At 33.1% G+C, this 17,530-nt stretch overlaps 1 protein-coding gene across 7 annotated transcripts in view; it reads left to right on the top strand.

Moving 5' to 3' along the window:
* Lrp1b (LDL receptor related protein 1B) overlaps positions 1 to 17,530 on the top strand; it is a 1,703,137-nt gene that overhangs the window by 1,205,088 nt on the left and 480,519 nt on the right. For all 7 annotated transcript variants that reach the window (XR_010050782.1, XM_063259026.1, XM_063259028.1 and 4 more), the window contains one exon: positions 15,382 to 15,522. Coding sequence is in view for 6 of the 7 variants with exons in the window: in XM_063259026.1 (XP_063115096.1) it covers positions 15,382 to 15,522 (141 nt within the window). In the remaining variant the exon portion in view is untranslated. The remainder of the gene's footprint in view (positions 1 to 15,381; positions 15,523 to 17,530) is intronic.

Genomic DNA, 17,530 nt, shown 5'->3' with positions numbered 1-17,530 from the left:
AACTGAATAAAAATAAACATTTTGCTTCATTATTTTTTACTTATATATTGTCATATGATGTTGCTGATACTCTTATTTAATTTGTTTGTTGATTCAATAATTCATCAAGTGATTATAATGAGCCAGGCGTTAGGTCATAGAAGCATGGCAGTGCAGAAAACAGGTAATGATTCCCTGGGTTTAAGAACCTGAGATTCCACGAGGAGTAAAACTGCATATACAAATAAACAAGTGAAATTCAGGCTGTCAGATGGTGAAAGTAACTACTGGAGAAAATCAACTACAGCATAAAATAGCAAGTGAGTGCAGAGTTGGGTCAGGCTGAAGGAGACAGCAAAATTACAATTTTAAGTGGAGTGGTCATGGCAGGAGTCCCTCGGAAGTGACAATTGAGTAAACATCTAAAGGAATGAGGAAACAAATCACTCATCTATTTGGGGAAGATAACATGAGGAAAAGAGATCAAGAAATGCAGGCTGGAGTGTGATTCTAAGGTGGAGCTTATGCTCAGCATGTTTGTGTCCCTAGTTTCAACTTCCAGGAGGAAAAAGAAAAATGCAATTGAACCATTTGCTTACATTTTTAAAAACCATAGTTTTCAGAAGGGCTGCCTGGATCTTTTCATTTTTTTTTCTTTTTAAAATACCAGAGGGATACAACATACTTTCCTTGCGAAGCTATAGACTTCAAAAATACCTGATCTTTCTTGTGGTTTCTCTGCTGACAGTAACGTGCAAAAACAGAATACATAGTTAACTTATGAATGTAATATGCTTACAATTAGCTAAAAAGAATAATCTTCATAACCTTATTTTTTTAAATGAATACTTGAAGCCTTCATGTACATGAAATGATGATGATATTAGTTCTACTCCATGTGTTTTATTTTGTTTCCAATTTATTTAATTCAGTGTTACTATTAGTGATTTTGCATTTCTATAGGAAAACAGAAACATATTTAGCAAATATGATTATTTCAAGCTTTTATACTTAATATTTATAGAAATAACCATAAAATCAGGCACATGAAGAAAACATTCATAATTACTTAAAATAAACTAAACTTCGAAGAACTTTTTATTTATTGCTTGAATTTCATATGCTCTAAAATGAAAGCTTAAATGTTTCATGTTTTATGGGGCAGAACTTTACCAGTTAAAATTATGAATATTTCTAAAAAATTAACTTATTAAACAAAGATTGACTTTGGTGGGGGGAAATTATCTCTAGACACCAGTTTTCTGAAATCATGCATTTAAGAAATATTACCTAGGAGAAAGCATTAATGGATTATAGAATGTAATGCTAGAGAATTGTTCTTTTAATTAAACCTTTAAAACAAATTAGGAAAATAATTCCATTTGTAGCCTATCTCAGGGATTGGAAAACAGTTAATTTTCTTAGTTATGTGAATGATCATTTATGCAATTATGTTAGGTTTTTATATAATTATTATAATATTTATACCTGGCTAGTTTATATTAGCATTTTCTACTTAAGAAAATACAAAGAGTGAAAAGCTCTGCAAATAGCATCACTGAAAAGGTTTAAATGGCATCCTATTTACTGAATAATTGTGTTTACAACCACTTTTAGGCAAAAGATACAGCAATTTTAATTGTTGCACTTGTATTGCATTTCCCCTGCAATTTGATACTTGCAATGCAGTTAAAGTACACTGTAATTATACTATATATTCTAAATTTTTCTGCTTTTGAATCATACTTTTCAAAAAAGATACTGCTTTGTAACACGCTGCGTAGTGTCACCTAGCTCAAAGAGCTTCACATATTCTCCTAAATTTTCTAAGCCATCAGTCTTCTAATTGCCATAACATTCATCATTAATGTAGCAGCAATATATGAAGTAGAACCAGGCAATTTGCCCAGCACTATGTACATACATAGTTGTCACTTCTAAGTACTCATACCAAAATTAATGAAAAGTAATAGCCCATCAAAATTTACATTAAAAGTTCTATTTGAAATCTCCAAAGAATATATGTGATACTTTAACAGCAATTATTGTCACCTTAAATGCTGTGTTCCAAGGTTTTTCTGCTTAATGTTATTAACTAGTAGTATGGATAAAGACAACAAGCATAGTACTATTTTTATAACCAGATTAAAATTACTAATCAGAGTATTTTTATTAACATAAATGGAATTATATCATCTCTGATTTATTGCTCTTAAAATGTTCAATAATGCTTTCCTTGTACAAATTGCTAAATGTCAACTTCATCCAGAATTATTTTCAGGAAGAAAAGTTACATGACTCAATGGTTATATTATTAAAAGTAGAAAAAAAATTGAAATGCATACTTTTTGGACTGGTAAATAAATGTTGTATATTTCACATATCTCCCTTTTAATATAAAATGGATCAATAAAATATTTAGAGTTTAAAATAATACAGAATATTTTAAATCTGTAACAAAATTTTGAATTATATTATTTCTATCTCATCCCAAGGGATATTTTTCAAAACAATAGTGGTACCTGACAAGATGGTTCTAGCAAACCCTACATAAATCTTTTTGGCTGTGCATTCATGCCTATGATAAAGTTTAATTAACTAATTAAGAAATGATTAACAAAAATAGCTAATAGTAAAACAGAACAATTGAACTACTATATTAAAATCATGTGAATGAGGATTCTCTTTCAAAACATCTTAGTATTGTGTATCTGTTCTTCACGGATGTTGTGACCTGCTGCAACATCTACATAGTCAAATGCAGGATGATGAATGGCTAAGTGCTTATTACTCACCGTGGTTGTTATTTTTCCTATATGCATGAAACATCTGAGCTAGCCACATTTCTTTTCCCTTCTTCACAAGTCGTAGAATTCTTCATTGGTTTTAACAATCTCAGTATACGGTTGTATTTCTTTCCTTAGTGAGTGGTGAGCTTGCCCATTTTCACTTATAAAAATACCTTATGACCTCTTTGCCATATCCAGATTGTTAGCATCACTTTTCTTATGCTTTCTGACCATTGTTAAGTAAAATAAGGACACTTGAACTGACATATGAGTCTGACAGTCAGTCTGATACCTGAAAGGGCCAAGCGACTAATGAGCAATTGAATGTTGACAATATAACCATGCTAGAGAAAGGCACAGGCTAGAACAGCTTTATCAAGCTACTCAACAACACCCAATTTAGCACTTATGAATTGTTTACTTAAGGAATTTTCCACTTAATATTTTTGTACTGCAGTTGACTGATGGTAATTGAAACCAAGGAAACTGCCAACAAGGGTAATGCTATTGGGATATAATTATGGCTGCATTTTAATTAGAGGCTAAGCATGAATAAAGGAAAACAAAGAATTTATTCCAGCTGTCTGGTCATATGCTGCAGGTATTATGTTATGATTCATATTTACAAATACCATGGACTTGTGTCATGATCAACCAAGTGTTAATCATTCAAACTGAAGTTATGCGGTAAGCTCTGTCTTTTCTGGGAAAGTTTTATTTCAATTAAAATGTATCTCATTAGACAACTCTGACCAAAAAAATTCTGGCATGTATAGGCTTTGTTTTAGTTATATTTTTAAAAATATAATAAATATATACATATAATAAATGGTAAATATAAATATATATCGATCTGAAGGTTAATATGTTTAAATTCTTTTTAACCTTTTATAATGAATATCAGAAAAATCTAATGTAATATAAGAAGAATTTTACAGATTAGCAGAATGACAGTATCAATTTAGTTTCAATTAATATTGTCCCATATTAAACTTTGGCCATTTAAGAAATATCTTGATTAATACAGAAAAATTAAAGGACTATAAATATATTCAATTTTTAAAGTATTTTTTAGATCTTAAAGTCTACAAATAATTTTCTGTGTAGTTTTAAATATTTTATTCTCATATATCATAAATCATATATCATATATTTAATAAAATTCAAAAGTTCATGCATACATGCTTTCCACCAGCACAGAAGGAGCTCACATCTTGTTTTGTTCTACACAGTTTTTACTGTAAGTATATTAAAGATGTGTAATCCTCCAAAGACCAGTAATTAGATTATCTTATGATGGACTAACAAATAATATGTATAATGTATATTGTCCTTAGTGACTCCTTGTGTGGGGAAAACTGGTAAGACTGAAATTAGCAAGCAAAGTTTATTCTTTGAGATATTTTGCCTTGTCTTGAACATTGTCTTAATGGAGAAAGACTTGAGGTTTTAAAAACTGGACTATTTCTTCTATTTCTGTTGCCTGAACAATAGAATCCCCACAAGCTGGAGTTAGAAAAAATATTTGTAATACAATTTTAAAATTAAAAATGTAATATTTTTTAGCTGTATCTTGTTCTTTTAACAGTTATCCGGACAGCCCCCTTAAACCATATTTTTTTTTTCTTTTTTGAAATAACTAATATATATCTTGATCACACCCATGCAAAGTAAATCTAAATATTTCTTCCTTGTGATGTTTTGCAATCTAGTGATTTTTTCTTGTCATAAAGGTTGTGAAAAATCTGAAGCTATTAATGTATAATGAAAAAATTATATATACAGTTCTGCCTTCCTATTTTTTGGGCACTGTTCTTCCAAAAATGACTATTATTCTTAAAATTCAAAATTTTAATATATGTACTTATAAAAATTCATTTATTTTCTTTGTTCAGTCACATTATAATTTATTTATCAGATACTGAGTTCATACTTATTGGATTTCTAAGTATAAACCTGAGGGCCCAATGAAGTAACATGATGATGCTCATGTACTTTCTTTATAAAAGTTGAGTGTATTTTTGCTCATGTCATAAACTATTAAAGTGATATTCATTGCAAAATAAACTATAAATTAAAAGACTAAAGATGCTCACTCTACAAAGAATAGTTTTATTTTTATTTTTGACTGCAGCGTATGCTCCAGCTGACACTCCAGCTCCATCCAACTGAAGCGAAAGTACTATAGCAGGAGCTGATTTTTAAAATAAGCAACATGTTTCTTTGCTATAATGTGGAGGTCTTTACATGGTTTTATTTTCAAATTAATAAATGTCATTGAATAATTTGGAAAAGACAGGAACATGGCAAATGGGTGCCCTGGAGATTGTATCAGTATTTATATATATTTTCTCAGAAATACATTGATATTTATAACCTCACATGTATTTCTAGTAATAAACTTACCACAATTAATTATTTGGCAATGTCAAGCATTTGGTGACTGAAACAACGGTCATGTTTTAATAATAAAGACAGCATTAAATTATTGAAGATAGAATAACCATTTAAAGTTATTTTTGAACTATGATCCCTTATACAGTGAGTTTAAACCAAAATAAAATGCTAGGTTTTTGATTCCAATTTAAGTTTTTTCAAAATCATTCAGTCCAGGCGTGGTGGTACCTGCCAGTAATCCCAGCACTCAAGAGGCTGAGGCGAAGGATAGAAGCAAGTTGGAGCCCAGCCTGGATGACATAGTTAGTTCTAGGCCATCCTGAACTGCATAATGAGAACTTGTCTCAAAAAAGCAAAACCAAGATTGTTCAAGTAGGCACTATAGAGATGGTTTAAATAAACTGAAATCAAAGTTTAAATTAGGTAATATTAAAGACAAGAAATTATTTTAAAAAATCTAAAACATTAGTATTTAAGATATCAGAAATTATCATTGTAGAAATGTGTTTTAAAGCCTTACTTAGAAGCATTAAAATTTATGATATTTTAAAAATATGTGCACATACTACCTTTCACTTTTAATTTGATAAAAATGTTGCTTTTAAGGTCAATAATCATTTTTATGACACTTGAATGTTTAGGCAATATTTCTGGGAGTCTTAAACACTAAATAAATGTAAACACTTCACCTAACAGTTCAAAGAGTCAATGCTGGAGTTTTTAGACTACAGTTTTTGCCTGAATTGTGGGGCCAGCCATGGAGAAGCTGGAGAAACTGGAGAATTTTCATTTCAGTTCAAGTGAGGGGCTGGTAGCCCAGACTAGGTTAACAGTGAAGAGTGGCAGGAGTGGAGCACTGGAGAACTCCTTTGGAGGTAGATCCAATAGCTGAAATATGTGTAGTGATGAGGTACACATCTGCCTCAGTATAGACTGGGATTTCCTTTTAGGGCTCCTGCTGCACTTTCTCAGAATGGACTTACTAAACGTCTTAGACCCTTTATAATGCATTTTGCAGCATTCTTTTCTGCTCTTAATGATTTACATGACAGAGTATATTATTAGTCTCTTTGAGTCGCCATAATAGAATTGGTGGCTTAAAACCTAGACATTCACATTTCAGTTTCTGGAGGCTGAAATTTCAAGATCCCGGGTTCAACAGGTTTGATTTCTCCCGTAGTCCTCCTGGACTGCTGATGCCAGCTCTTCCCTGTGCCCACATTTCTACTCTGAGCACACCTTCTTAGAGTGTCTTTTCCCTATCAGGGCCCACAGGTAGGACCTCATTCAAACTTAGCCGTCCCTTCCTGAAGTCTATCTATAAATAGAGCCATGTTTGTACTCAAGATTTTGATATATGTAGCAGGGGAAGGCTATGAGTTAAATGAGGAATCATATTTTTGCTTAAAGAATTTTTTTGAGGGCTGTTCATCTCACTTGTATACAAGAATTACAAATTTGTATAAATAAGAAGGCCTGTATTTTATTTCCTCTTTCTCGATACAACATGATTTTGTTATGACCAGAAGTCAGTGCACTAGAAGCAATGGAAAAGACATTTTAGGAACAATCTCCACAAGCATTCTGCAATTCTTTTATACAATAGTTGCATTATTAGTTTTTATCAGTTTCCCTGAAAATGCATGTTCCACTCTTAACAATAAGAGAAGTGATATGAAATCATAACAAAAATACTGCAAGTAACTGCCTTACTGTTGTTAGTGTGGGGAAATATTTTCTGAACTGGTTAATGTGATAGAATCAATAGTCACACGTATGCTTCAGAGTTTTTGTTAACCCATTCATCAGTTTATTCAGTGTGGCTGCCAGTTATTATTTATGCCATTTAAGTTAGTTGGTAAATAATTCATGCATATGAATATGATAATATAATCCTTATTTTATAGATGAGGATGATAATTTTAAGAGTGCAAATAAATTGTTCAAATCACTCAGTGTGTAGATATCACAGCCATATATCAAACTAGTCTAGTGGGACTCCAAGTTGCACTCTATCATCTACAGTTGTGATTCTCAAATACCCTTGTAAATCACTCAGGTGTTCTCATTTAGTATATGTATAGGAGAAACGAGATGTAAGAAGACACAATCCTTGTCCTAAAAAACCATGTGTTTTGATAAAGAAGACAGTCATATAAATTAGCAAAGTGGTAAAAAATTATGAATGTTATAATGCAAGCCTTTAGGTTCTAAACTGAATCAAAATGTTTACTTTTTGAGGATATTTCTACTTTGGGAAGAGTCAGATATCCCACAGTGCCAGAGGTGGTGATGAGACTAGCGAGAACTCATGTTTGTACCAGCCTACATTTCCACTGAATGGTACCCTACAGTAGCATTTACTTATTTGTCATACCATTTTGTAAAAACACAACAGAAGATTTTCAGAACTGCTTCAGCTTGGGGCAAGAACACTGGGGATCAGTTTGTCAGAGTAGGGAGAGTATTTTTCTGTGGTATTTTGTTGTTGTTGTTGTTTTGTTTTGTTTTTTGGTACTGGGGATTGAACTCACGACCTTGTATTTACCAGGCAGGTACTTATGCCACTGAGCTAAATCCTCAGCTCGGGAGTATTTTTAGGGAGTTTAATAACAACCTGTCTTTTATTGTCACTTTTTAAAATTTAAAATTTTGATCGCATCTCATAGTTGTGACAACTCTGACTTAAGATGAATGTCTAATACTAATGTTTTTAAAATGAATATGTTTACGGAAAATACCACAGTAGTTTGCTTTATTATCTGAGCTGAGTAGTTCTTTTCTTCTTACACCTATCTTCATCCTCTTCATTTTTCTAATCAAAATTTTAGGGAACATTTGTTTTCATTGCATAAGTTCTGATTTTATTTCCTAAATATTTTGGTCAGCAGTCACTCAAGGCTACCTTGTTTTTGTCAGCTAATTCCTTCTGCTCGCTGTCATTGTCTCCTTCATCATTGTACGAATGCAGTTCCCTGGCAACACAGTCAAGTCTTCAGTTTGAAGACTAAATTACCTGCCATTTTCAGTGTAATCCCAGACTGCCCTTGCTCTCAGTGAGGCAAGTCTCCCACCCTAACAATGAACCGAAAGAGTTTAGGGCCATATCTGTCAGTTCAAAGTCACAAAGTCTTCAAAACAAATTCTAGGCTTTATTTTTGCATCACTTTCATCCTACCTTTACTGTCCTCTGAATTATCTGTTTAACAAAATGAAACAGTCTTGAAAAGAGGCAAGGAAAAGGTATCTCTAGTTCCGTCACTGCCATATGAACACATTTTTGCATGCGTCTCCAGGCAAAGAGCAGAGAGCTGGGAGAGTTGCTTCCACACAGAAGAGCAGATACCATGATGATGGGCTGGAATGTATAACTTGATTATCCAGTTGGAAGGGAATTTCTGATATGTCCTGGACACAATGTAAAAATGTAATGGTTTCTACTTCATTATAAATAAGAGACTCATTGTGATATACAGATATCCTTGTAGTTCACAATGGTTTTAACTATTCTTTAAAATAAGCTGCCTTTTGGCTACTTTGTCCATATTTTTTGTCACATGATTAGTCTACCCTTGGAGAATTGAAAGTTGCTGCAAGTTAATGTTCTTGGAACACAAAGCACAGGGCAAAGTAACTAATCTGCTTATGGAAAATTAAGCAGGCATCATATCACAGTTGGCTTTTGCCTCATGCTAGGGGAAGCCTCTGGAGACTGAGTGACATGATCAGATTTACATTTTAGCAAGACTTGCTGCAGTGTTCCTGAACAGCGGCAGTTAGGAGTCTAGACATGATGAGGGCTGGAACTGAGCACTGTGGGGAAGGTGAGAAAGGGAAGTTCTTCAGTAGAATCAGAATGCATAATCAGTGGATTCCTTCAGTTTACATTGGACCTAGGAGACTTCTCTAGGTAGGGGAAGGTAAGGGAAGCAATACGGATGTCTAATGTTTACCTCTGATGACCACGTAGGGGCTAGCCATTGTGAACAGTCTATTAAAAAACACTCCTGGGAAGATTAACATGAATTTTTTCAGAATAACACAGAGATGACTTTATGGTGTGGTGAGTATATGAACCATGGAATGAAGATGAGAAGAAAAATTAAGCGTAAAGTAGAAACTTGCCACACCATTCTTCCAAATTGGAATGTTTTCATATAGTCTCAAGTCTTTTGAGTATTTTTGATGTTATTTGAATATTTATTGATTTTTAAAAATGTTGTAGATATTGCTTGACTTGATATAATGGAACTTTCCAAGCTGCCAAGCTGTTAGACTTATCTCATACACATTTTTTCTGAAGTTGTCTAACTTCCTACTTCAGTATGAACATCTTGCATTCAAGTTTGGATGTTGGTGTCCTTAGATGCCTATCACCATTACATTAGGGGTTTTTTTGCTTGTCTTCATTTTCACAATTACCACATACTCTGCTCATTTTAACTTCATGTTTTAGTTAATTAAAACTTCTGGCAACTTTCTAGGAAAAAGTTTTGATAAAATTTTAAAAAGACAATATTGTCTAGAAATGTCTTCTTCATTCTGTACTTAACATTTGCATGGTTGGATATGAAATCAAAGTTGGAAGTAAATGTGTATTAGATCTTCCAAAATATGTTTAATTATTTTAAGGTTGTCTAAGAAGTTTGTGGCTTGTTTTTATGATATTTTGTCATTATTTTTTCCTCTGAAAAATTTTGAAATCAATGTCTTTCTCTGGCATATTCTAATAATATTTGTCCATTTTCATCCGGTTTTTTTTTTTTTTTCTGGGAATTTATTTGCCTTTTTAAACCTAAAAATCAAAGTCTTTCAATTTTAAAAATATTAAATTGCTTTCTTGACATTTTCCCTTTATTTTTACATTATATTTTTCAAAGTAATGCAATTTAGTGAACTTTTATCTTGTTTCCTTTCGTCTTTCTGTTCATTTTTGCTTCCATGTAGATATTTTTCAACTTTTAACTCTCAGAATTTTCATTTCATCTATACTACTTTTGACTTCTAAAGGCTTCATTTTAGTTTCTGATAACACTTTTCTCTTATACTCTCCTGTAATTTCTTCAGATGTGTAATTTCTATTATTTATCTAAAGATTTTTAAATTCTGTTTAATTTATTTTTTACCTTTGCTGTAGATTCAGATTTCTCTGGGTATTTTGTTTTTGTGTTAATTGATTTAATTTGGTTGCTTGGTCATGGTACAGTTTCTATGCACTGGATATAGTTTGATTGTCCTTCTAAAACTCCATGTGATTGAACATTTTGTCTTGAGGGAGGTATAATTGGAAAGTTCATCGAAACCCTCAGGGTGTGGGGCCTTGTAGGAGATTCTTGAGTCACTGGGAGTGCTTCCCTCAAAAAGTGTGTTTTACATGACTCTTGAGTCTTCCTGAGAGTCTTGCGATAAAATACATCAGTCTTCGCTCTGCCTTTGGTTTCTTGGCTTGAGCTGTTCTTCTTATTCCCATATATGCTCCTGCCAATGGTGTTTGTCACAATACAAGGAGTTGCCCTTTCCACAGAGCCTGCCTATAGGATGATTTTGAATCACTGGATCTGGGAGTTAAACAAAACTTTCCATAATGTTAGCCTGTTTCAGGTATTCCATTATGGTAGCTAAAAAGCTCACTAATATTGTAGCCATTTTTCAATTATCTGGTGTTCCTTTGTTAATTATTAGAACTATGATTTCAGGAAGCAAGGATTATGTAATAATAAGCATCCTTTAAAATTCTTTTATTGAATAAATTTCTTTGGTAGTGAGAAAGAGTCTTTTACTTATCTCTTTGTTCAGTTCATTGGACTGTACAGTTTTACACAAATAGGAAACACATACATGATATGATAAACATAATCATGGATACCAGCTTCCTTTTTAAAAAAGGGATTAAAGATTGAAGTCTTGGGATTTAGCAGTGAGGTTTCTGGATTTTGAACTCACTTGTGCATGAAAATAATTTGATGCCATAGAATAAAACAATTCAGAGACAATCTTTGGAAGCAGTATTCAGCGATAACTTTGAAGGTGTTCTAGATGATTCTCATGTTTGTCTGAAGTGAAGACGGAGTAAATGAGCATGACCGACACATCAGCAATACCTGGGAATGTGTCATAACTGTATGATTTTGAGACCCTATATTAGACCTATGAAATCATGAACTCTAGAGTGTGACCTGACAGTTTATGCTTTTACAATTAATCATGGTGAGCATTATCCATGCTCAAATTTGCAAACCTCTACTAGAGATTACTACCTAATCCTCCCCCTCAATGGCTTCCTTAGTTATTTTGAGGAAATGTCTAGTTTTGGCCCAGAATGAAGGAAGAGCATTCCCTTGGTTGTATATATTGGACTCTGTTTTCTTAATAACAGAATTTCTCTTTCAACTACATCCATGTTCCTATTTTTGGATGATTAGAAGTCCACAGTTCTGATCAATTTTGAAGTTTGTGCCATGTTTATTAACTAATATCTAGCACCATCGTACTGCATGTCTAGATTTTCTTTCAATCATCAGTTTTAATGCACTCCCAACCCATAACTACTACGTTTTATTATTATGGCCTTCTGTTCTATTTCTTATTGTTGTAGGGCTATGCCTTGTTTCACTACGTTCTTGTCAATGTTGATGTTGTTGAAGTTTGTAGAGATAATAAAATAGCCAGACAAAGTAGAGGACATGCAAGTGAACTTCAATTTCAAATAAAATCATTTGTAAACTTTAATAAATATTTATTTATGTGAAACTCAAAGCATGTTTGCATTGCAGTCATTAAGTCTGATAGAGAGCTATTAGATACTCAATGTGATGTGGTGGGAAGAACACTGGAAGTCAAATAATAATAACTGGAACTTAATAACTTAATGATACATTTCTTCCATGGTACCTTTTGAAGATTAACTGACTTTCTGTTTGCTTATGCTTAAGAGAAGGTGTATTAACGAATCATATTCATTTATAATGTTAAAATAAGGCAATATTATTTATGTTCAGAATCTTATGTTCAGGATCTTATTTATGTTCAAAAGTTGTGGAAATTAATAGGTGCTTATTGAATGCTTTCCTTTCCTCTTCCTTTTGTTCTTCCTTATTTCTCACCAGCCATCCTTCCCTCTTTCTTAGTGAAGAATTTGGAGATGCCATGGTAGAAATAATATATTTACCTTAATTCTTTTTTATATTTTATAAATATATTCAAAATGTCTATTAGTGAATGTGTTATTTAGCTAGAAGGCCTTATCAAAGTCCCACAGACAGCATGACATACAGAAATAGATATTTTTTTCGCTTTTCTAGAGGTGACAGTTCTGTGGTCAAGGAAAAAAAGGCTTGATTTCTTGTAAGGTTGCTCTCCTCATCATCATGTGGCCAGCTTCTGCTGCTTTGACCTTGCCCTTCCTGTGTGCATAACTATGTCCCAACTGTTCTTCTCATGATGTCAGTCAATTGGATTAGGGCTGACCACGAGGACTATATTTTCATTTAATTATCTTTGTAAGCCTTCTGTCTCCAAAGACAGACCAATCTGAGGTGCTAGGGGTTAGAATTTCAGTATAATATATGGATTTGGAGGCTGATTATACATAAACCTATAACAACACATCGGGGTTTTTTGTAATCACTTGCGTATGACATAAGCAGTGTCTGAGTTCCAGTATCACCTTAGCATATTCATGTTATGAACAGTGAGAGACAAGTAAAGTTGAAGCAAACTAGTAACTACAAAACAAAGTACTTTATGTTAAAGGGATCTTTAAAAAAGCTTAATATTTTAAAAGAAATATTTCAAAGAGATACTATCCACAGGGAATGGCGGAGCTGATCTTATTTAAATGTTGTCTAAGTTGTGAATTGTAATGGGAAATACTTTGGGGGATATTTATCTCCCCAGTCATTTCACGGGAATTTAGGGAACCTCTATATCATGTTCAGTTCAAAAGAATGCAAAGCACTACGAAGAAGACAAGGAAGAACAAGGCTAGATCCTTGTTCTCAGGAGCTTTCATCTCTGACTAAGGAGTCAAAACATGTACAAGTGAAACAAAGAGAAAAAGCAACAATTAAATATTAAATTGTGGAATTCGCTCTGCAAAGATCTTAGAGCCAGCAAACAGGAAGATGGATGTGAATTAGTGTGAACTACTTCATTAGTAGTAGAATAGTATTTGTGTATTGAAGGGTGAATATGGTTTACATTCAGATAAAGATATAGAGAAAATAAGGGAATTGTGTTTATATTTTTCAGACACTAATAACTGTCACTCATTTCTTTTTCTATTTAGTTGTCTTAGATCTCTTTCTGACTAAAATGTAGTATCTGTAAAGGCAGTGATCTTATTTGTCTTGCCTTGTGTCCTTTCCCACCAGCTAGGATAGGACTTTGTAATAGTAACTTCTTGTATTAGTCGGTCTGTTTGTTGCTAATAACACAATAGCACAGACTGTAAATTTTCATAAAAAAAGTTTTTTTCTTTTGTCTCATGATGCTTGGTATAGGTCCAATGTCAAGGCATCACATTTGATGATGAGGTTTTTGAGGTCAAGGTCCCTAGAGGTTATAGCATATCATAAAGAAATAGACAAGAAACATAGAAATTTTTCACTTCTCATAGAAATGTGTTCTTGTTCAAGACCTTTTGAATCTAAAGGGTGAATATGCTGAGACAGTCCATTCACTGAGGGACCCAGTAGGTAGAGGTGGCTCAAAACAAAATTGCTGAATTCCTGGGGTTGTGACTTTTAGCCTTAGTCATTCATCCGTGTCCCAGTGGTGATGTGCTTTGCTCTGGGATATAAAAATGGAAATGCAACTCTAACTTAATTTTTATATGAATTATGTGGCATTTATTTGTTAATTGTAGGTATTAATGTATTAGTTTCCTGATCTGAATTGTGAAACTGTAATCATTTGTGTTATTTCTAATTTTTTCTACCTTCCATTTTATTCTTTTACTTAAAATATTTTGGTTATTCTGTCAGCTATGGTGTAACTATGTATTATAATCAGTGTCTATTTGCTTTTATTTTTGGTTTCAAATTGTCATTTGAGTCTTCATTTTTATTATGAGAATATTGTCTTTTTAATCTCATCTTCTTGAGTGCATGTAAGAAATTTCATTAACTGCTCTTTCATTTTACACAGCAAAATTCTTAATATTTTCATCCTACACAACTGTCATAGAAATTCTTCTATGCTTTCTCTAAAAGCTGGTTTTAAAAACTGAAAACAAATAGCATTTATTCAAGTGATAGGCTAGGTTAGGATTATTTAGGATTGTATTTGCTTCTTTCCTGTTCCAGAATTTTGACTGCTGATTCGAGTCACAGAAAATAGATTCTAGTCATCAATGGAAATTAAATTATCATTCTTTAATAACTCAATATTTTGTGTTTGAATCATAGTTATTTGCTTAACTTTTACTTTCTTCTAAAATTTCCTGTGTGATAGTTATATTTTCACCAAAACACTTTCAATTAACAAATTATTGGAGAAATAGGTACGAACTGTATAAGAAATCAAAGAGATAGAGAGGACTCAGGCATGACGATATATTCCTGTGATCTCAGAACTCTGGGAGGTTGAGGCAGGAGAATATGTTATCAAGCCAGGCCTGAGAAATTTAGCAATTTAGCAAGACCCTGTTTCAAAACACAAAAAACAAAACAGGCTTAGGATGTACCTCAGTGTGAAGACTCTACCTTTAATCTTCAGTACTGAAATAATAAAAATAAAAAGGGATGTAGAATACAGTATTGGAAGGTACAAAAACTTACATATTTTTAATAAGTAGAAAGTAGGGGAACAATGTCATTTTGAAATATTTCTAGATATTTTGTTAGAGTTTGTCATTTACTTACAAATGTAGCCCAGATTACTAGGGGGCAAGTAGGTGAATAATAAAGTCTATATTCCATATTAATCAGAAACTTGCTTTTATTTATATTTAAATGACACATATTAGATAATATGTAAGAATATTATTTTTTTGAAAAATAAAAATTTAAATGATTAATCTCTACTTGGGAAGAGAATAAGAACATTTGAAAAAGAAAATTTCAGTATGGTTTGCACTTTTAGAAGCCAAGTTAATTTTAGTTTCTCTTAATCATTTGAAAATATAATGAAAGAAATCAAGAGTATTTTTATTGACTATTATGTTGTTTAATGAGATTATTACATTTTCCTTTAAACCTTCATTTCTTTTTCACAGATAAGAAACTCTGGTGGGCAGACCAAAACTTAGCTCAGCTGGGAACCTGCAGCAAGAGAGATGGGCGAAACCCTACGATTCTGCGAAATAAGACTTCCGGAGTGGTTCACATGAAAGTGTATGATAAGGAAGCCCAGCAAGGTAAGACATACTGATGCTTCTTGTTTTGTGTATTATTTTCTCAGCTTATACAAGGCTCTTATTTTTGTTTCTAATAAAAAAGGAAGACAAAGAAAAATTTTGCTTAATATAGTCAGAGGAATGTTTTGAATTTAAGGTGGATAATAAGCTTTCAAAACATTAACACAGCTGCCCTAGGAATCTTAGTTTGTCAGGGCTTCAAAAACCTTTCCTTTCTCGTTGTTACTTAGAAAATATAAGAATAAGAGAATATGTTCCTGCCAGGTTTATGCAACATGTAATTAAGCCCTGAACAGAATGAACTATGACACATGAATGATATCAACATAAAAAATTTCACATTCAAAGATACATTGTCTGGCTCTAAGCATTTTTATTTTTGTTTTTGCTAGCCCAAAGGCTGTGAGTGAAACTGAGTGCAAGCACTAACAGATGGTTAACATAGGTAGACTTGTCACACTGCCCAGTGGCAAATGGATTACAGATGCCAGCAGCGCAGTCCCATACCTGCAGGTCCTTGCTTAGTTTCTGCTTCATGGTCCATAACATTAAAAGAACTTTTCCAGAAAACATAAAGCCTTTTCTGTATTCTACTTATTTATTTTAATCTTTACTATGTGAGTCTAGCTTCACATACTTTTCCTCCTTGGAAATTTTTTTCAGAAAAAAATTGCATAATAAGAAAGAAATTTACTCTGATGGATTTTGGCCATGCAGACAAGGCAGATAAGAGTAGGATGTAGAATCAAGAACCAAGGGGATCACTTTCTGCAGATAGGGGCCAGCCATCCAGTAGTCACAGCTTAGGGGCAATAGCAATTGAGAGTCTGTGAGTGCAACAAGAGATAGCATTGCACAAACTTTGATCTGGAAGTTTTACATGCAGATACCAGAGGAAAAAGTATTACTTTAAGAGAAAACAAGTGTTTTAAAAATAAAATTGAAATGATTCTAGGGCTGCTTTTATTATTAAGAGTGCATTAATGCCCAAATTCTTATGTTCAAATGTATTCTTTTTATGGCTTTTTAGAAATCATTATCTATAATGAACAGGGGTATTTTCATTACCTGTTCAGTAATGGAACATTTTCTGTATTGAAACACATAATTTGTTCTGGAAGAGTAGATCAGTAGTAGTATGCTCCGTTAGCCTATATAAAATCCTGGGCACAATTTTTCAGCATGGAAATAAGTAGGTAAGCAAATAAATAAATATTACTGGCATCCTGTGTATTAGGAATAGGTTGTATAATTAAGAATAAAGTATTGATAATTGGTAAATAAAATACACTACAACATATTTATAAACTTTTAATAGAATGAAGTGTAAAATGATAGCACTGTTATAAAGCAGGGCATTGTCTACATAGTCTGAGATTGTACATAAAATACAACATAAGATACTGTAACACAGAAGAGATGAAAGAAGAGAGGTAGAGAGAGGCAAAGAGAAAGATTGAATAAATGTGAATTTCCATTTTTTTTCCTTCTATAGACAGGATTCCTATGCAGTTCAGGCTGGCCTTCAAATAACTTTGAAGTCCAACCTAGCCTGGAACTCACACTATTCCTGCCTCAGCCTCCAAGAGCTGGGATTACAGGTGTGTGTCACGACACCCACACTCCAAATTCAAATAAGTTATTATTATAGATTTTAAGTTAGATAGATCTATTTTAGGCAGTCAGACAGGGCTGGGCCCTCCAGAGGTTAATGCAGAAGACAGCTGTGGCTAGGCCATATTCGCTGAAGATCAGACTTCAAGAAAAAGAACTACTCACCCATGAACTTCCTCTAGGGATGAACAGCAGTGATTGTATTCTGTCTGAGTAGGCATCAATCACCTTGGGGTAGAGGACCAAATCTTAACCCACCCCTTCCAGGGAAGCCCTTGTCTGATGTGTGCTTGCTATGTGACTTGCTTTTCTATTTGATCCTCGTTAAATCAATGTCACCCTACTGGCTATACTTGCATACTTATTGGTTGACCATAGTTTTGTACCACCTCAC

The sequence above is a fragment of the Cavia porcellus genome, unplaced genomic scaffold (genome assembly GCF_034190915.1).
Source record: "Cavia porcellus strain 051 isolate PalLab524CR breed Dunkin Hartley unplaced genomic scaffold, mCavPor4.1 scaffold_12, whole genome shotgun sequence".
NCBI lineage: Eukaryota > Metazoa > Chordata > Mammalia > Rodentia > Caviidae > Cavia > Cavia porcellus.
This window is presented reverse-complemented; position numbering and strand designations above follow the sequence as displayed.